Source organism: Scylla paramamosain, chromosome 8, assembly GCF_035594125.1.
Source record: "Scylla paramamosain isolate STU-SP2022 chromosome 8, ASM3559412v1, whole genome shotgun sequence".
Lineage (NCBI taxonomy): Eukaryota > Metazoa > Arthropoda > Malacostraca > Decapoda > Portunidae > Scylla > Scylla paramamosain.
This window is the reverse complement of record NC_087158.1, coordinates 20,413,211-20,434,716: the sequence shown is the minus strand read 5'-3', so window position 1 is coordinate 20,434,716 and position 21,506 is coordinate 20,413,211. Positions and strand designations below refer to the sequence as shown.

General features: G+C 36.9%; 2 protein-coding genes across 4 annotated transcripts in view; one reads left to right on the top strand and one right to left on the bottom strand.

The window, feature by feature from the left end:
* Positions 1-21,506, top strand: part of LOC135102931 (small ribosomal subunit protein uS19-like) — a 74,571-nt gene that overhangs the window by 51,273 nt on the left and 1,792 nt on the right. The window contains exons 1-3 of one of the 3 annotated variants that reach the window (XM_064008614.1): positions 14,094-14,159; positions 17,021-17,112; positions 18,603-18,837. In XM_064008614.1, coding sequence (XP_063864684.1) covers positions 14,109-14,159; positions 17,021-17,112; positions 18,603-18,837 — 378 coding nt within the window. In that variant the 5' untranslated portion in view covers positions 14,094-14,108. Of the gene's footprint in view, positions 1-14,093; positions 14,160-14,233; positions 14,270-17,020; positions 17,113-18,602; positions 18,838-21,506 lie in introns of those variants that run through there. The other 2 variants (XM_064008615.1, XM_064008616.1) reach the window with 2 other exon arrangements.
* On the bottom strand, positions 2,330-13,374 carry LOC135102930 (RNA-binding protein 28-like). Its single transcript, XM_064008612.1, has 10 exons — positions 13,007-13,374; positions 12,240-12,532; positions 11,744-11,912; positions 10,435-10,889; positions 9,803-9,992; positions 9,418-9,635; positions 8,496-8,645; positions 7,957-8,083; positions 3,184-3,314; positions 2,330-2,778 (listed from the first exon to the last, which is right to left on the bottom strand). Exons 1-10 carry the CDS (start codon positions 13,134-13,136, stop codon positions 2,461-2,463), a joined length of 2,181 nt encoding a protein of 726 aa, XP_063864682.1. The 5' UTR covers positions 13,137-13,374; the 3' UTR covers positions 2,330-2,460.

Sequence of the window (21,506 nt, the reverse complement as noted above, 5' to 3'; positions counted from 1 at the left end):
TTTACAAGTCACACCCTGGACTGTAAGGAGGAGCAGTAATGCAGAGATCTGACCAGTGACACCTCACTTCATAACTGTGACCAACAAGTAATAAATGTAGGAAATTTACTTTGTAATTAGAAAAATGTCTGGATTATTTTTTTTTTTTACTCGCATGGTATATTGTCCTTAATAGAAAATGTAGAAAAAAAATGTTTATACTTTTGAGTGATTCTCAAGTGTTTATTCAATTATTGTTTGCTAGTAGGAAGTAAGAGACAAAGCCAAGGAGATTATATGGAACATTATTTGCTGTTATATGGACTTGATAATTGTCATAAGATGGAGTAGTTTAGTTTTTAATAGGATCCAACTTAAATTATATAGATCTTAATCTTCATTTAGGTGATTAAGAGGAAAATGGTAAAAATAGTTACTCCAGTAGATTATTTCAGTGTGTAGGGTGGTGGTATATCCAGTTGAGGATTTGTATTAAAGTGAAGTCTGCAAATGATGTCACTGGTTGTTAGCTACATTTTATGGCAATCTCTTAAACATGTACACCTTGGTCTCTCTCTCTCTCTCTCTCTCTCTCTCTCTCTCTCTCTCTCTCTCTCTCTCTTGACATTTCATTCCCTCTGCAACCATTCATCAAGGGGGATTTCCCTTTTCAGACATTCCCTTCTTGCTTTCTTCAAACTCTTTTGTCTCTACTAACACTTTTTTTTTTACATATTCCTTTATCTTTATATTAAAGTGAAGTCTGCAAATGATGTCACTGGTTGTTAGCTACATTTTATGGCAATCTCTTAAACATGTACACCTTGGTCTCTCTCTCTCTCTCTCTCTCTCTCTCTCTCTCTCTCTCTTGACATTTCATTCCCTCTGCAACCATTCATCAAGGGGGATTTCCCTTTTCAGACATTCCCTTCTTGCTTTCTTCAAACTCTTTTGTCTCTACTAACACTTTTTTTTTTACATATTCCTTTATCTTTATATTAAAGTGAAGTCTGCAAATGATGTCACTGGTTGTTAGCTACATTTTATGGCAATCTCTTAAACATGTACACCTTGGTCTCTCTCTCTCTCTCTCTCTCTCTCTCTCTCTCTCTCTTGACATTTCATTCCCTCTGCAACCATTCATCAAGGGGGATTTCCCTTTTCAGACATTCCCTTCTTGCTTTCTTCAAACTCTTTTGTCTCTACTAACACTTTTTTTTTTACATATTCCTTTATCTTAACCTCCTTTTATCCAAGTGGCTTTCATCTCCTGTTAGCACCTTTAGCTTCACTCACATTCATTTTCTTTATAAACTTTTCACATCTCATCCTTTCAGTATGCCCATACCATCTCATTATGTTCCTTTTCACCCATTCCATCAGTTGACAATTTACACCTCTTACACATAGACTCATGACATACCTTTCATATACACTTTCACTGTTGTCAGCCCATGTGCCTCTCTCAGGTAATTAGTTTCCACTAGTTATCTGAGTGCTCAATGCATGCATGCTCAATTGTTGTACCCTATTCCACATTCAGGCCTGAACCATACATCAGTTTTGGCAGAATACTATTCTTTAAAGCTATATACATTCATATTCACATTTCTCTTTTTCAAGACTTGCAGATGAATCTTTGACCTGCCTGCTTCTCCTTCTCCATGTGTTTATAGTTTTTTGTTGGAGGGTGTTTGTAAGAAACCACCCTCTTTCTATTTCCCTCCATCTATTCCCCATTTTCTTATTACAACTTCTACCTCACTACTTCCTACCTTAGTATTTGTATACAACTGACACTACCCTTTCCCCTCTTGCTATTTTCCTGATCCACCCATTTACATTATTCCAAATTTTCTCATATGTTTTGTCACTTCTACCATTTACAGGTGCATACACAAAAATCCATGGTATGCATAGTTACTATTGCCCACACTGTCCTAGAACCTTGTCACCCATGTGCCCCTATTCCCTTCCATACTGTTGGTGATATTAGTGTATATCCTTCTTTTGTAATAATTCCACAGCACAGCATACAAGTACACCATCACTGATACAGCAGTTACCAATCTGGTTTTATTACTATTCCATTAGTGGTTTTTGGTTGGTGTAATTTAAAATTTCCCAGGTTACTGCACTTGCCTGCCACTACTGCTGGTGCTAATTGTTGCATAAACACTGTCAGTGTCACTGGCAAGCCATTACAATTTGTTTTGCTTCTTTATTGCTATAAGTGCATTCTAGTCCAACTAATCTTTAATTTAGCAAAATCACTAGCTCAGCACTTTACAGGAGCCAATAATCCTAGATTATTGATGTAATTGTATATAGTGGCTTATAAAACAATGACCACCTTTATTTTTTTATTAACTAATTGATTATAACAGTGTACATAAAATACATCTTGGAAATCAATCAAGCCAAAAACCTACTTACATAAACAATGGTAGGACTTAATTGTTGGGCATCATGAGCATACAATTAATCCTCATACCATTTTTTCTGTGAAGCTGAATCAACAGATAACATCTTTTTCTTGTAATTTTGTACCAATAAATTGAATGACTTGTCTTTCTTCAGTTCTGTTTTCATACGCTTAGTTATCTTCTTTTTATTGTTCTTTTTCTTTTTGGGTTGACTTTCAGCTTCTTTCTTTGTTTTCTTAGGACTTGAGTCTATCTCAACTTCACTGTTCTGAGGACGTTTTCTTTTTTTCCCTTGTGCACGATCCCTCTGCTCTTTCTTGAGTTGCTTCCTGCTTATTTTTGCTGCAGCATGACTCTTTTTGGCATGCCGGACCTAGAAGAGATTTAGAAAAACAAGGTCTTGTTATCTTAGTATAACTAAGCTCACAAATGAGAATAAGGCAGACTGACAGACACACTTGTTTACAAGAGTAAAGAAATTGAACTGATTTATATACTTTTAAATGAAAAGCTAAACTTAACATTAGTTCATAAGAAAAATTTTTATTTATTAATAGACTAGCAGAATTCAGTCCTAACATTGGTCAAGTTTCCTCTGGATGGAATACCAATAATATATATATATATATATATATATATATATATATATATATATATATATATATATATATATATATATATATATATATATATATATATATATATATATATATCAATGAAAAATGCTGTAAATGTAAAGAACATTAGAAATTACAGTGTAATTAAATTTGCAACATACCTTAGGTCCAAAATTAGTAGGGAGATCCCGATTTTGGGGATTTGACTTGGATCCCATGAAGGAGGAATGAGATGTTTCCTCTAGCACATTATCGTCATGCTTCTTTGACAGCTTGATGGGATTCACTGAATCTAGAAATGATACAATGACTCAGTTTTTCTCCTTTTCCATCCTTTTCACAAAACTATTTAAGCATTCTTGATTTGTTCTTTCAGACAAAATGTGCTGTATTCCATCCCTTTTGTCTCTCTGTTCATTTTTCTCAAATTACTAACCTTTGAAGATATAACTTTCAACTTATGGCACTTTCTGAACAACTTTTGCCACCATCTCTTTCAATTTTGGAATTTTTGCATTCAGGGGCAAAGATTTCTCAAAAGCGATAAATTATTAAGTATTTCACCTTTCAGAACTATCCCAGTATCCTCTACTATGCCAGCTTTACATCACTGCTATGTGCAAGTTATTGTAAAAAAAAAAATAAAAAAATAAATAAATAAATAAATAAATAAATAATGTGTATGAAAAATAGCAACAGCTGTAACTGGATTACATTCCTTTGCTAAAATATACATATGTTTGGCAACATATGTATGTCTTCTAAGCTATGAGTAATTATGTAGGATATATATATATATATATATATATATATATATATATATATATATATATATATATATATATATATATATATATATGAGGATCACTGGCCAAGGGAAACAAAGTCAGTGGGAAAAAAAAAAAAAAAATTCCAAATAGACGTCAAGAGAATCATTAAAAATTAAAGCATAAGTGTTTTGAGGCCTCCCTCTTGGCCTCACCTAATGATGACTAAATTGAAAAACATGAACGTAAATTCTAACTTGATTTTATGGATTAATAATTTCTTGACTCATCGACCACAATATGTCAGCTTTCAGGGTGCAAAATCGAGTGTCGTCATTACAAACACAGGTGCTCCTCAGGGTTGTGTGTTGTCACCCATGCTTTTTACTAGATACACAAGTGACTGTGTGTGTCGGGATGTGAACTGCCGTTTGTTTAAGTATGCTGATGATACTGTCCTTGTGGGTCGGTGTGGTAATGATGACACTGCATACCGAGAGGAGGTGGAAAAGTTTGTGGACTGGTGCAGCAGCAACTTTTTAGAGTTAAATGTAAAGAAAACAAAAGAGATGGTCGTAGACTACAGCACTTCATTATATGATCACCCTCCTCTGTTTGTAAATGGTGAGATGGTGGAGCGAGTCAAGGAATATAAATACTTAGGAACAATAATTGATGATAAATTTTCTTTTAATAATAATGTTGAGACACTACAAAAAAATCAATTCTAGAATGTATTTTGTAAGGCAATTAAGTAAACTAAGAATTGACAGAAAGATTATGGATATATTCTATTCAGCAATAATACAATCTGTTCTTTCGTTTAATATAACTTGCTGGTACGGAAATTGTAACATTGAATTAAAAAACAAACTTTGTAAAATAATGAAAAATTGTGGGAAACTTGGGGTTGAGAACATCATCCCTCTTGTAGAAATTTATAAGAAAGCAGTTGTCCGGAGGTGTGAGGTAGTACGACATGATCCCATTCATCCTTTAAACCAATATTATCAAATGTTACCCTCTGGAAGAAGGTTGAGGTCATTATACTGTAGAACATCAAGATATTCAAGATCTTTTGTACCTAGCAGTATTAAAATGTTAAATGAATAACAGACAATCTAGCAGTAGCACAGACCAGGTTTGTTCCTGTGGCCTGTAAATGACCAATGTGTGTGAGTAGTACGAGGAGTGTATGACGTATGTGCGGTTTTATCACTTTTACTGAGAGCTCATGAAGCAATTTTCATGTATTATACGTGACAATAAAGTATTTATTATTATTATTATTATTATTATTATTATTGTTCAAGTCACAGGAAGGAGAAAATACACAATCAGGCAGGGAGTTCCAGAGTTTACCAGAGAAAAGGATAAATGATTGAGAATATTGGTTACTCTTGCATTAGAGAGGTGTACAGAATAGGGATGAAAGAAGAAAGTCTAGTGCAGCAAGGCTGTGGGAGGAGGGGAGGCATGCAGTTAGCAAGATCATGAGAGCGGTTAGCATGAAAACAGCAACAAAAGATAGTACGAGATGCAACACTGGCAATGAGAAAGATGCCGAAGACAATCAGTTAGGGGAGAAGAGTTGATTAGATGAAAAGCTTTTGATTCCACTCTGTCTGAAATAGTGGTATGAGTGGCACCCCCCATACATATGAAGCATACTCCATACATGGGCAGATAAGGCCCCTGTATAGTTAGCAGATGAGGGGGTAAAAAAACTGGTGGAGACGACTCAGAATGTCCAACTTTATAGAGGCTGTTTTAGCTAGAAATGATATGTAAAGTTTCCAGTTAATTATAAGTAAAGGTCAGATTGAGGATGTTCATTGTAGAAGAGAGGAACACTTGAGTGTCAGTGAAGAAGAGATAGTTGACTGGAAGGTTGTGTTGAGTTGAGGCACTGAACAATATTAAGTATGCTCTGTCTCAGTTACAAATTATGGAAAGATCAGAAGTCAGACGTTCTGTGGCTTCCCTGCATGAATTGTTTACTTCCTGAAGGGTTGGAAGTCTATGAAAAGATGTGGAAAAGTGCAGGATGGTATCATCAGCATAGGAATGGATATAGCAAGAAATTTGGTTTAGAAGATCAATGATGAATAATAGTATGAGAGTTGATGACAGGACAGAACCCTGAGGAATACCACTGTTAATATATTTAGAAGAACAGTGACCATCTACCATAGCAGCAATAGAATGGTCAGAAAGGAAATTTGAGATGAAGTTACAGAGAGAAGGATAGAAGCTGTAGGAGGGTAGTTTGGAGATCAAAGTTTTTCGACATGTCTAAGGCAACAGCAAAAATTTCACCAAAATCTCTCAAAAAGAGGATGATCAAGACTCAGTAGGAAAAGTCAGAAGACTGCCAGTAGAGTGGCTGTGATGGAACCCATACTGGCAATTGGAGAGAAGGGTTGTGAAGTGATAGATGTTTAAGAATCTTTCTGTTGAGGATAGATTCAAAAACTTTAGATAGGCAGGAAATTAAAGCAGTAGGACAGTAGTTTGAAGAATTAGAATGGTCACCCTTTTTATGAACAGGCTGAATGTAGGCAAACTTCCAGCAAGGAAAGATAGATGTTGATTTACAGTTGTAAGAGTCTGACTAGGCAAGGTGCAAGCATGGAGGCACAATTTTGGAGAACAAAAGGAGGAACCTCATCAGGTCCATAAGCCTTTTGAGGGTTTAGGCCAGTGAGGGCATGGAAAACATCACTACGAAGGATTTTAATGGGTAGCATGAAGTAGTCAGAGGGTGGAGGAGAGGGAGGAACAAGCCCTGAATCGTCCAAGGTAGAGTTATTAGCAAAGGTTTGAGCAAAGAGTTCTGCTTTAGAAATAGATGAAATGGCATTGGTGCCATCAGGCTAAAATAAAGGAGGAAAAGATGAAGAAGCAAAGTTATTAGAGATGTTTTTGGGTAGGTGCCAAAAGTCATGAGGGAAGTTAGATCTTGAAAGATTTTGAGACTTTTTTTTATTAATGAAGGAGTTTTTGGCTAGTTGGAGAAAAGACTCTGCATGATTCCAGGCTGAAATATAAAGCGCATGAGATTCAGGTGATGGAAGGTTCAAGTATGCTTTGTGGGCCACCTCTCCATTATGTTTAGAGTGAGAACAGGCTGTGTTAAACCAAAGTTTACAAGGTTTAGGTTAAGAGAAAGAGTGAGGAATGTATGGCTCCACATCAGACACTATCACCTCTGTTATGCACTCAGCACACACAGATGGGTCTCTGACATGGAAGCAGGAGTCATTTCAAGGTCCCCCCAATTAACAGAGGCAAAACACAAGGCACCTCCACTCTGAGGGGATCCTGAGGAGGGATTGGAGCGATAGGGCAAGATATAGATATGAGATTGTGATCAGAGGAGTCTAATGGAGAAGATAGGCTGACGGCATAAGCTGAATGATTAGAAGTTAGGAAAAGATCCAGAATGTTGGGTGTATATCCAAGATGGTCAGGAATATGAATAGGGTGTTGCACCAGTTGCTCTAGGTCGTGTAGGGTACCAAAGTTAAAGGCTAGTTCACCAGGATGGTCAGAGAAGGGAGAGGAAAGCCACAAAAGGGAAGAGTCAGAATGTCCTCTACTTTGGAAATTAAGTAGTCAAAGAATTTCTTATAATCAGAGGAATTAGGTGAGAGATTTACAGCACATCAAAATTTAGTTTGAGAGTGACTCTGTAGTCATAGCCAGATGGTGGAAAATCTGGAAGATTCAAGAGTGTGGGTATGAGAGCAGGTTAAGTCGTTGCACACTTAAATGCAATATCCAACTTTGGATTGAAAATAAGGATCGAGAAAGTAGGAGGGAACAGAAAAGGGGCTACTATCAGTTGCCTCAGACACCTGTGTTTCAGTGAGGAAAAGAAGATGAGATTTAGTAGAGGAGAGGCAGTGCTCTACAGATTGAAAATGAGATCTTAGACTGGAAATGTTGCAGAAGTTAATGAAGAAAAAGTTGAGGGGAGTGTCATGACACTTAGGGTCGATACCAAAAGACCAGTCTGATCTGGGGACATTTGTGATCCCTTCCCCAGATGAGGACTCCAAGGCTGGTGTTAAGTGTCAGGCTGTGAAGAATACACAGACTGCCAACATGGAATTGTAACTTAAACTGAAAGTGTTACACTGACTGTTAAAGGAAATAATTTACCTCTTTCTACAGAAGTTGAAGCTGCATTTTTCTTCCATAAGGGGTTCTTTTCTTTGCTTTTCTCCATCCTTTTTTCACGTGCCTTCAAAACACAACGATTTTCGAGAGAAAACTCCACAATAGGTCTCTGTGAAATAAAAATCTCCACTTATCACATTATGTACTACAAGGTAAAGAAAGAACATAAATGAAATTTCTGAAGCATGTGCTATTGCCTGGAAAATCAAAAGAGGTGTGGACTGTGACGTGGCAAAATGGCTACAGTAAAAGTAATATAAACAGTCAGGTAACTGGTGTCCACCACCACCACCACCATCACCAATATGGCCACTACTGTTACTGCATAAAATCTACTTCATGCAATGTGACAACTACCCTATTGTTTGCATCCTTGTACACTCATAATATTACTCTTACACCAAGTTAATTTTCACTTTTCATATGCTTAGATTTCACTCTCTACTATCAGGTTAGATTATGATAATGATAAAAAAAAGAATAATTAGCTGAAACAAAATTCTTTTTTTTTTTTTGATTACCTGCTCATTGCTGAACACCTCTGGGTTGTTATTCACTGTTCTCAGGGCAGCTAATGCATGCTCGTGCTTGGTGAAAGAGACGAAGCCATAACCTCGACTCATAGGCTTACCATTCTCATCAAGGTTTTTAAGATTTTTCATTACCCGTGTCTGAAAAAAAGCATTGCAGTAACATGAGAGAGAGAGAGAGAGAGAGAGAGAGAGAGAGAGAGAGAGAGAGAGAGAGAGAGAGAGAGAGAGAGAGAGAGAGAGAGAGAGAGAGAGAGAGAGAGAGAGAGAGAGAGAGAGAGAGAGAGAGAGAGAGAGACTTTAAAATTTCATGTAAAATATTACATGTGTATTCACTTATGTCTGTCTGTTTCCTTGTCTCCAAGATCTTTCAAGAAGTTATCAAAGGATTTCAATGCAATTTTGGAGAAAGAGAGAGAAAAAAAAAAAATTGAACAAGGAACAATTTATTAGATGTTAAGGCAGATGTAGCTACATGTGCAGATCCAGGATTATACTCTATTCTATTGAAAAGTGGGAATGACAGAGCTATGATATTCTCTTAGACCCTTCTAGTTTAAAACTATTACCATGCTTTCAAGTAACAATAAGGTTTGAAAATATAATGCATGGCAGCAGAAGTACAATAGCTTGATACTGTTTAAGGTCCACCACTTTTGTAATACAAAGCTCTTTCTTGATCTCTCAAAGCAAGCAGCAAACAAACTTGAAATACATACACCAACACATAATTCTTCAGTGTTAATATGTATCTGCCTAAATACAAATACAGAATTGGGAAAAGAATTCCATTACTTAATGACTGATTGCAGTATCTTAATATTCTGCAATTTAAATGAAATTACAGAAAAGAAAATAATTATAAGAATGGAATGAAGATCATGCTTGTGATAAATTCAATAACTGGTCTTACCTCAGTTAGCGTAGCTTCCTTTGGTGCATAACTTTTAAATATTCTACCAAGTTCTTTATCAGTGACAGTTTTAGGCAAATTATTAATGCATAATCGTGTTGGAGATACAAAAATGTGCAAGTTCTTCAACATTCTGCGTTTCACTTGTTCTCTCTTAATCCGGAGAGCCATGTCTGCTTTTGAGACACCTGCTGCTGCAAGAGTTCCTTCACGGACAACTGAAATGAATTAAAATCCTTATTATATCAATAACATTTCATGCAATAATGAGAAGGAAGAAGTATTGGCAGAAGGAAATAGATACAACAGAACTGGAAAAAATTCAGGAACAGGACTGGCATGCCTATATGATCACATTAATGAACAGTTAATGTAATTTGCTTACATCCTTCCCTGGCCAGGTACAGGTTACGTTTATCTTTGGGTAATACATCCTTATTATCACTTTTCCTTTCCTGTAATTCCTTTCTGCTGATGGCCTTCATGATGTGCATTGGCCGGCCATGTAGAATAAATAATGACTTGGTAGAGGGATCCCTCTCAGCCTCTAAACATTTGTCAGCAGCTTCACGTTCCTGGTATGTAAAAAATCATAATTGATAACTGGATCCTAATTGGTTAATGTTGTATTTAGGATTATGTAACAGTTCCCACCCAAAGACCATCTTCATGTACATCAATCAATGAAAATTTCTCATCAGTAACACCTGGCTGCACCTTTAGACTCACCAACATGCCACTTCTCTTGCTCTTCTTCTCTCTGAACTTCCATTCAACATTCAGTTCACTTTTCTCTTTCATCAAAATATAAGCTTTCTTGTAAGTAGTCGATATTAAATGGTATCCCATAAAACTCCAATAGTAAGCTTAAGAATACTGCTAAATTTTTTCTAAATTAAATTCAATGTGTACTTACTCTACACACAGCACTGTAACCATTACATAAGATCTGTTAACCCACAATAGTGTTCTGTTAATCATTACCAAACAATAAGTATGCATGAAAAATATATTTACCAAAAACTGTGCAAAAGCAGTTCCCCGAGGATGTTGAGTCAGGCGATCAATGCAGAGTATGACATATTTCACTGCGCCATAGGTCTCCAAAACTTGTCTGATGTCTTCCTCTGTGGCTTCATATGAGAGGTTTTTGATGAAAAGTGTCCTCTCCTCAGCAACATCTTTACTAGGACCATCACTATAAGTCTTATTTGCTGCTGTGAATTTTTCTTCATCATCATCTATTTCACCATCACCATCTTTTTCTAGGCCACTGTCATCATTGTCACTGCTGAATCTTTCTTCTTTGATTTTAACATTTTCATAATTTTCAACACCATATTCATGAGTGCTCTCTAGAGAAGCTTCCTCCTTCACCTGAGTGAATTCTTCCATTTCTGGTTCTTCAGTTTTGACTTTGACAGGGGCAAATTTTTCCTTTGGAACAGCCAAATCTACAGCAATTGGCCTCCCTTAAAGAAAAAAAATGAAAAATGTAACAATAAAAATAAGAAGAGCTGTATGTAGGCTGACCAGTCTCTGCTATCCAGTTACACATTTTGTGGCTCAATGCAGTAACAGCACACTAAATACTCTAGACAAAGCAAACACTTATCCTTTCCCAGCAAAGTATTATAATAAATATGTTACCACCAAGACCACAAGAACAGTCAAGATCACTCATGCTGAGTGAAGACATTACTTAAAATAATGTCATGACCCAGTCCTGAACCCTAACACAGGAAAACACTAACTTGGAGCCACAAGAGAAATGAGGGAAATCAACCTAATGATGGTGATAAACACAAAAAAGAGAAGGAAAGAGTTCTCTTTCCCAATGCTGCATTATGCATCCCTAACTTAGCTACCAACTCCTAGAAACATACTACTACTTTCAATTGATGACAGTTCACTCAATAAAACTATAATGGTGGGAAAGTACTAAATATATACAAGCATTAATAACAATACTGTAATAATAACAGGAAATCATCACATTATGCACACTATGCATATAACAAAGTAACACTAACCTAACAATGTTCACATTCTTGATGTTCTAAGAATTTTTTTATTTTGACAATCACATGGAGATCAGCCACCTAAATTTTTTTTTTAGTGAACTAGGATATGACAGATTACCTTGTTTAATTCAATGTCAAAGCAATTCTCTAATGTCATGGTGACTACAGCACATACAACGTGGATAACATGACATTCTCCCTCACAGAGATTTCCTTGCTCTCTCTCTTCATAACTCAATGTTGCCTCCATGGATCACTAAAAGATATATGTAACTTTATACACTAGTACTAAGCATAGTTACCTAGTAGAGGTTTCATGTTGCATTCCTTAATGGCCTTTAGTGCTTCAATCTTTGTATTGTACTGAACAAAGGCACATCCCATCATCTTCCCATTACTTTTCTTTAATATTGACACTTCACTTATTTTCCCATATTGTGAAAAGTGATCTTCAATTGCTTTCTCATCAACCTGTAAACAAAATGGATAAAGAAAGTTCACAAAATTTTTATTTATTTATAACCTAAAATAATTTTGAATATATTCATTAATAAACATATAATTCTATAATCTGTATAGCATTTTAATGGTCTAATATTTGTAGATAAGGTTTTTAGAGGTTTGTTTCCATATTAAAGCACACATTGTATATAGATTGCATTTTCTTTAGGTACAAATTTTAAACACCTAAAAGCTTTACCAATGCTTTTGAAAAATTAAGAAAACACAGGAAATATACACAAGTTATATTTCAAATAAAAGATTTTTGTGTTAATGAAAGTTGAAAGGTTCTCTTACCTTGAAGGAAAGATTTCTTATGATAATTCTTCCATTTCTGTTTTTTCTATTTTTTTGTTTTTTCTCCAGCTGTTTCTTTTTCTTGCCTCCTTTTTCTTGGTCAAGTGAACCCTCATGATTGGCTTCTTCCTTGCCTGCAGGGTGGCGGTTGCTCTCTCCATTATCCCTATTTCGAGTCAATTTCACCTTGATTATTTTTTCATTCAATGTTGAATTGTTTAACTTGTTTACAGCTTCTGTAGCATCATTTATTTCATTGTATACAATGTAGGCCACTCCTTTAAAGGTACCATCTGCAATAAAGATATTTAGAAATATTAGATAAATTGACTAAGGTGTTGCACTAATTGCTATAGATTATGTAAAATCTCTTAAGATGAAGGTTCATTCACCAGGTTGGTAAGTAAAAGGGGATAACCAAAGCTGATAATGAATAATTAAAACTCCAAATATACATTACAGCAATGGAGAAAAAAATAAAAATGTGTTCCACTTTCGAAGTCAAATAGTTAAAGAATTTTGCACAATGAGAAGAATTAGGTGAAAGATGAACAGCTAAATAAATCTAATAAGAATGACAATGAAGCCTAATCAGTTAGTAGGAAACTGCTGTCAGGAGTGGTATCAGTTTTTCGCCCCATACATCCTTGCAAGTGTTGGCTTTGTTTTTGTAACTGATGGTAAATGACCCGTGTTGATATGGTATATAGTTGATAATGTGAGCCAGGCCTAGGTGAAGGTCGTGTCAAGACGTGGCACCAGCTAACCTTTATCTCGAACCAGGTGACATTTTTTCACAGGACCGATGACACTGAAATTCTCCTCAATCTGCCTTCTGGTGAATTCGGTTGGAATCTGGGTGGCGATGACAGAACACTCCTTCCCCTGCCTGCCCATGCTGTCAGTGTTGTGATCGCAGCCACACTGGGAGGTCTCTTTACTCTGCTTGAAGCCAACACCCTCACTTATGATCCACAGTAACTGGTCACTGCATACCACACATAATATGCATGACTAATTACGCAAGTAAATATGCAGAATTGTGAGGCTGAATACCACGTGGAAAAATTAAAAGGCTGGTTACAAGTGATGTCTGGCAGTTCCCAATGTTTACATGTTGGCAACTTTGTGTGGGGATGAAAGTGTTAATAGCAAATTTTAGAATACTCGTACTCTCAGTTCATGATAGAAATTCATTATAGAAAGTTGGGTATTGTAGAAATAACATTACCCTACTAATTTCCAGGCACTGACTGTTTATATTTTGGCAAAGTAGGACGCTATTTCTTGTCTTCATCAACACAATGAAGGGATCAGCTGCAAATGAATCTAGCCCTCAGCTGAAAACGTTAGTGTTATTTCAATATTGATTTAATCAAACTTCATATATTTATGCATTATAACAAGCAACAAGTGTACGTAACAGAAAGAAACCCCGTATTAAATGTTTGGTTCTTCCAAAAGGATTATTTTTCAAAGGCTACAGAAATGGTTGATTAGATTTCCATGGATGTTTTCTTTCTTGCTGGTAAAACAGCAGTTTTGCTATTGAAACAATTGAAAATCTTATTAACGTTGAAAGTAGAAGAGATAAAATGCTGAAAGGTTTAATAATACAGTTTTTAAAGCTCCATTGACGTTCACTATAACTTAAACTCTTGATTTGTTGTACAACAATAAACCTTTCAATCAAAGTAGAAGAGGTATAAGACCACTGAAGGGTTTGATAATACAGCACTAAGTTTTCGAAAACTCCATTAACATCCACTATAAGTGTTAGAAGTAGAAGAAATAAGATGCTGAAAGGCTTGATAAGTTTTGAGTTTTGTCTTATTTTTGGTTTTGTCCTGAGGCGCGGGAAGGAAACAAATGAGCAGCGAGGTGCGGCGGTCCTTCCTTCACAACACCACCATGGCTGACGTGAGTACTTAAGAGACTTCCCTATATTTATCCCAAACCATCCGCCTTACCTATCCGTCGAACGACTCACGTGTAATGGGAACTTAAGGATGGACTATCGGGTGTGCGATGCATGTGTTAATTCGTGGTGTAAATACAGTAGATGAGTGAAATTAAGAAATCTATAGCGGGATTAAGGTGACCAGGTCTTGACTGTTTCACAGCCTCTGCTACTACAAATCCCGGAAATAAAATATAAGTTACGTGAGCTCTGTGATGTCTGGAATTGCCTACATGATGAATTAGTGCCGAGTGAGGCAGGAGAGATACTACGTGGTGGAATTGTGATGGGGCGGTACAGTAAACATTGGCCACTGGGTTATCCAGGCACCAGACAGACGCTGTGGAAGTATCCTGAGCTTACTGATTTAGAGATAATTAATTCTGAACAAAATACAATAATTTTTTAACATCGTGATCTAAGCAACGTAAGAAACATCTGTGAAATTTATGACCGGAATTAATCGTAGGTTAAATCTGGGCCTCGGATGGAAACCGTTGTTTTTTTTCAGTATTATCGGGAATTATTTAGGTGAATACATCATTCGGCTTATTTTAGTCAACCGGGCGTTGTTTACCGTGATCTATTTCGTTGTATGGTTGAGTTTCATGGTAATATTGATAAAGGGATTCTAGTCAAGCTTTCAAACTGCATGCCGTGTGTTCATCAGGCAGCTAACATTTCTGGATGGTCTCGTTCTGAAGTGACGTATTTGTTCTTTTGGTGAAAGACATTCCAGTGGCCAAAGATAAGACAGGCTGGTATGGTTGTTTTAGTATTACCATTATACATTGGTGAGGAAGCCATGTTAAATAAGTTCTTGTAAATCCGGCCCTTTTTGGTTGTTCTGAGTGTGATGAAAATACCCTCACTTGTTGCTACTGATTGATTGCGTGACAGATTTTGTTGTGGTCCTTCATTCCAAGGTGCCTTTACATTTATGTTGTTCTGGTACAGTTTTTGAAGGAATAGTAAAGGAAGCTTTCCACCTGGGGGTCTTTTGTTGCAAGGCTTCCAGACTTAAAGTTTCGGACAAGTTTAAAGCAAGTATTGACAATGGAAAATTTGTACTTTCTATTTGAACATGAAGTGTGGATTATTACTTTTGCACTGCTACAATAATGTTAATAGTATGTGTCATGTGAAAGGTAGCTGTTCAATGTGACTTGGTGGTAGGTCAGCATGTTCACACACTGCACACTGTGTTGGTTTGCTTGCAGTGTTGCAACATAGATGGATGTAGATTCCAGAAATTACTGTCCTATCTTGGACGATTCTGGACTTGTTCCTCCTTCTCTACCCTCTGACTACTTCATGCTACCTATTAAAATTCTTCACAATGATGTTTTCCATGCCCTTGCTGGCCTAAACCTTCGGAAGGCTATGACACTCAACTGTCCCCCCACTTCTACACTGAACATCCTCGGTCTGTCTTTTACTTATAATCTGAACTGGAAACTTCACATCTCATCTCTAGCTAAACCAGCTTCTATGAAGTTAGGCGTTCTGAGATGTCTCCGCCAGTTTTTCTCACCTCCCCAGCTGCTAACTCTGTACAAGGGCCTTATCCGTCCATGTATGGAGTATGCTTCACATGTCTGGGGGGTTTCACTCATACTGCTCTTCTGGACAGGGTGGAATCAAAAGCTTTTTGTCTCATCAACGCCTCTCCTCTAACTGACTGTCTTCAGCCTCTCTCTCATTGCTGCAATATTGCATCTCTAGCTGTCTTCTACTGCTATTTTCATGCTAACTGCTCTTCTGATCCTGCTAACTGCATGCCTCCTCTCCTCCCGCAGCCTTGCTGCACAAGACTTTCTTCTTTCTCTCACCTCTATTCTGTCCACCTCTTTAATGCAAGAGTTAACCATTATTCTCAATCATTCATCCGTTTCTCTGGTAAACTCTGGAACTCCCTGCCTGCTTCTGTATTTCCACCTTCCTATGACTTGAATTCCTTCAAGAGGGAGGTTTCAAAACACTTATCCATCATTTTTTGACTACTGCTTTGACCATTTTATGGGACTGGCATTTCAGTGGACATTTTTTTTTATTGGATTTTTGTTGCCCTTGGCCAGTGTCCTTCCTCCATTAAAAAGAAAAAAAAATGAAGGTTGCAGCTTGTAATTTTGGCCCTTGTGTTATTTTATTATTGAGAATCAATTTTTTTATTTATTTGACAAACAATTAATTTAATTGGAATTGTCATCTCCAAGTTCTAGGTGTTTCAAGTATTGTTTATGACAGGGCAATTACATCTTTTATAAATAAAATGTTATGTTTTCAAGACCCTGTTTATGTATTCTGTATATATATTAGAAGTGACAAATGAAGTTTGTGCTAAAAAAAAAGAAAAAAAAAATGGATGTCAGAGATCTGAGCAAGATGTTTTCTCACCTTATTTAATAAATCACTTTAAGGATGAGATCAGTTTCTCTAATCCAATAGAACTTTATGCCTGTCCCTTTCTGGATATTGCTGTCAGCTGAGGAAATGTTATTTTAGGGAATTTTTCTAAATTGGTGTGTAATGACTGGGTGCTTTTGAAGAATCCATTAATTAATTAAGATTACTCCATTCCATTAAAAAATTCCACTCTCCCAGCAGACCTCTAAGCTTGTCACTATAGGAAAAGGATAGAGTAAGAAAGAGACTTAATGATAGTTTTTTACACTCTCTCTCTCTCTCTCTCTCTCTCTCTCTCTCTCTCTCTCTCTCTCTCTCTCTCTCTCTCTCTCTCTCTCTCTCTCTCTCTCTCTCTCTCTCTCTCTCTCTCTCTCTCTCTCTCTGCACCTAAACTTCACTGTTATTTGTCTCACAGGCTCAGGCAGGTCAGGAGCAGCGCAAGAAGCGCACCTTCAGGAAGTTCACCTACCGTGGTGTGGACCTTGATCAGCTGCTGGACATGAATAAGTATGCATTGCATTTTGCTTTTGGTGGTGACACTACTGCAGGTTGTTCTGTAATAAATTTATCTGAGGAGCAAGAATGACCAAATCTTTCTCTGAATTGGTTATGTTGGCTTCCTCAGAGATCAAATCTTGAGGCTTATTGGGTGTTTATTATTTTGTAAATGGCCCTATGCTCCTTAAGAACATCTACTAAGATTCAAGTAGGCTTCTGGTAGACTCCATTTAGTGGTATTTAATAGTATTGTATTTAACCTGTAGCAAGCCTACAGAATCAATATATGTTAGGTGGCATTCAGTTTCACTCATTTGATCTTGATATGTCATTGTCAAATACTGCCTAGATGGGTGGATGAATTGGGTGAGGTGTTTGCTGTCAATTATATCACTGCTTTGATAGTTTTTTACTTGTTTAAGGAGGCTGAGTGAAGAGTTTGAAAGCTATTTTTTACTTAGTTATTTAAGGAAGTCGAATGAAGAGTTTGAAAGCTGAGTGAAATAACAGTTTTAGAAGGTTGAGAAACTGGCTGGAGTTGGGATTGTGAGAATTAGAGTAGTGAAGAAATAGTGATGGACGTAGAGAAGAGTAATTTTGAATAATAGTTCTGAGGCGAGAGTACATAAATGATGTTGGTATGGAATCAATGGAAATATCTGTAGAGAGGAAGTAAAGCAATATAAAACTACATGTATAGACGGAGCAACTTTGAAATACGGAGTCATTGGTAGAATGGATATTTGTCACGTGAACTTGGGTGTAAGTAGAAGTGGAGGAAGTCAATTTTTGTCCCTCTGCTTAAATGTAAAGTGAACAAGAATCAGTAATAATCATAAGGGGTTATATTTGCTAGTGCCAATCAGAATTTGTGGGAAAATCTTGAAGAGGTGTAGGAAGAGAAGACTGGATAAAATTTTTGCTGTTTAAGTGGTTGTTAAGAAATATTTAAGGAAAGGGAAAAGAAGTGCAGCCTTCATGGTCCTAGAGAAACCAGAGGATTTATTTACATTAAGAAAACTATAATGTATAGAAAATATAAGCAGTGGGATGGCAGATAATAGAAGAATTTGAGATATTTTACAGAGTTAAGTTCATGGGTAGGAATGGAGGAAGGATTCTGAAAGTTTTGTTAGTTGTGGTAGTGAGACGTGTGATCAGTTTTTGTAATTTCATGGATGGCTGTATGAGAGTAATGAAAGACAAAGTATGAAGTATTAGTGTATGACTGGAGGGAAGGTGTGGGTTGGCCCAGGATAGCATGTCTGTTGATGAGACTACTCTTTTCCATAAGAATAAGTTGAAACTGAAGACTTGATGAAGTTTTGAGTGTGTGATGGAGGTGAACTCAGATTGTTTGAAAAGATAAACTCAAATTGTTAGGAAAAGTAATGTGATTTGTTTTGTACATCGAAATTGGATGACTGTGTTAGCAGCATGAGGTTGTAGGTATTATAGGATCACAAGTAATGGTTCAGTAAAAGATAACTTTCTTACAGTGAGCAGCTGGTTGAGTTGTTCGCTTGCCGCCAGCGCAGGCGCTTCCAGCGAGGTCTGAAACGCAAACATATGGCCCTCCTGAAGAGGTTGCGAAAGGCTAAGAAGGAGTGCCCTGCTCTGGAGAAGCCTGCTGTTGTCAAAACTCACCTGCGCGATATGATTATCGTGCCCGAGATGGTTGGCTCAATGGTTGGCGTGTACAACGGCAAGACTTTCAACCAGGTTGAAGTAAAGGTAAGCTTTTCTTGATTTATAAAAGCAAGCTTTCATCTATACTCTTGTACTTGGTTGTATAAGAACCAACTGTGAGGACAGGGAGACCTAACCTTCAGGCTCTTTGTTGTGTGAGCTAGTCTCTCCTCAACAGGTCATTGATTATGGAGGGGGAAATATAAAATAATTCATTGTTGGATCTTTAGCAAAGATTTTAGTGGAAGTTTTATATTTAGGAACTTTTTGGATATATCTTGCTGGTTGTAAGCTGAGGTTTTGGTAGATCCTAGCACAATTTTTTTTGGAAAATGTAGATTTGAATGATAGTCATCAGTATTACAGGGAATGAATTTTCAGAGAATGGAAAGCAATAATATCTTCTTGTGAGTTTCCTTTCTGTGTTTAATGGTGTAAGGGAAAACTCCAAAGAACCTAGGTCTTAACTGTTTGTAATAAATGCCTCTAATAAATTAGGTTGGATTGTCCCAGGAAGTGATTGAATTAATTTTGATGAAATGGCTAGCTTGTGAAGGCAGGTCTGTGGCAGGAATTATGTAAGAAAGAATCTAGGGAGATTTACTTATTAAAACTTGTCATGTAGGAGCTTACATTGCTGAGCACAGATAAATGAATATCTAAAGCAGTAGTAATGTTTTGGAATGAAGGGTGTAATGCCATAACTAGTACATGCTTATGATTGATAATACAAAATATGATATTAAGATCAAAATTGAAAGAGCATATTAAGCTGCTTATGCAAAATACAGAAAAAATGTCTTGAATGTATGTTACATTTTTTAATGTACATAAACAATAGTCACTTTAGCTTTTAAAAATTATGATGGTAAAATTATTTACCAACACTTTTATGTTAATTTTACATTGATGTTCTACACTTAACTCATCTTACTCATATTCCTGCTGTGTGTGAGCCTGCTTGACTTACATAGTTGCAGTCGATTTGAGGTCTTGCTGGTTCAGTACAGCCTCTACGTAGACTGTCACAACCACTCACAAAAGATAGTAAAGTAAATTGCTCTCAAACCAAGAAATGAGTGGGTTGGTTGGTATAGCAAGGTCAGAAGATGGCACTGGTATTTCTATCATCAGAAGGTAAATAATGGTTTACCACCTGTTCTCCCAGATACAGCAAACCCTCAGTTAAATTTCTTTCACTTGCGAGGCATTATTTTTTTGCAAAAGGATCACTGGCCAAGGGAAAAAAAAAAAAAAAAAAAAAAATCCCACTGAGTTGTCAATCTGAAGAGATGTTGAGAGTCACCGAAAATTGAAGGATAAATGTCTTGAAACCTCCCTCTTGAAAGAGTTCGTCATAGGAAGGAGGAAATACAGAAGCAGGCAGGGAGTTCCAGAGTTTACCAGGGAAAGGGATGAATGACTATGAATATTGGTTAGCTTACATTGGAGAGGTGGGCAGAATAGAGATGAAAGAAGAAAGTCTTGTGCAGTGATGCTGTGAGAGGAGGGGAGGCATGCACTTAGCAAGATTAGAACAACAGTTAGCATGAATTTTTTTTTTTCATTTATGTAGGAGGGACACTGGCCAAGGGCAACAAAAATCCAATAAAAAAAAGTAAAAAATTGATAGGTAAGTGTTTTGAAACCTCCCTGTTGAAGGAATTCAAGTCATAGTAAGGTGGAAATACAGAAACAGGCAGGCAGTTCCAGAGTTTACATGTGAAGCATACTCCATACATGGGTGAATAAAGCCCTTGTACAGAGTTAGCAGCTGGGAGAGTGAGAAAAACTGGTAGAGACGACTCAGAATGCTTAACTTCATAGAAGCTGTTTTAGCTAGAGATGAGATGTGAAGTTTCCAATTTAGATTATAAGCAAAGGACAGATTGAGGATGTGTGTAGAAGAGAGGGACAGTAGAGTGTCATTGAAGAAAAGGGGATAATTGTCTGGAAGGTTGTGTCAAGCTGATAGATGGAGGAATCAAGTTTTTTGAGGCATTGAACAGTATTAAATTTGCTCTGTCCCAATTAGAAATTTTAGAGAAATCAGAAGTCAGGCATTCTGTGGCTTCCCTGCATGAACTGTTTACTTCCTGAAAGATTGGACATACATTAAAAGATGTTGAAAAGTGCAGGGTGGTATCATTAGCGTAGGAGTGGATAGACAGGAAATTTGGCTTTGAAGATTAATGATGAATAACAGGAAGCAAGTGGGTGACAGGACAGAACCCTAAGGAACACCACTGTAAATAGATTTAGGAGAACTGTCTACCACAGCAGCAATTGAATGATCAGAAAGGAAACTTGATGGAGTTACAGAGAGGGCTAGAAGTCATAGGAGGGTAGTTTGCCCACTCTCTCAAAAAGCTTTTGATATGTCAAAGGCAACAGCAAATATTTCATCAAAATCTCTAAGAGGAGGATGATCAAGACTCGGTAAGGAAAGCCAGATCACCAATAGAGCGGCCTTGATGGAACTCGTACTGGCAATCAGATAGAAGGCTGTGAAGTGAGATATTTAAGAACCTTCCTGTTACAGATAGATTAAAAAAACTTTATAGACAGGCTGGAAATTAAAGCATCGGGATAGTAGTTTTAGGGATTAGAATGGTCACCCTTTTTAGGAACAGGCTGAATGTAGGCAAAGTTCCAGCAAGAAGGAAAGGTAGATATTGACAAAGTTGAAGGAGTTTGACTAGGCAAGGTGCAAA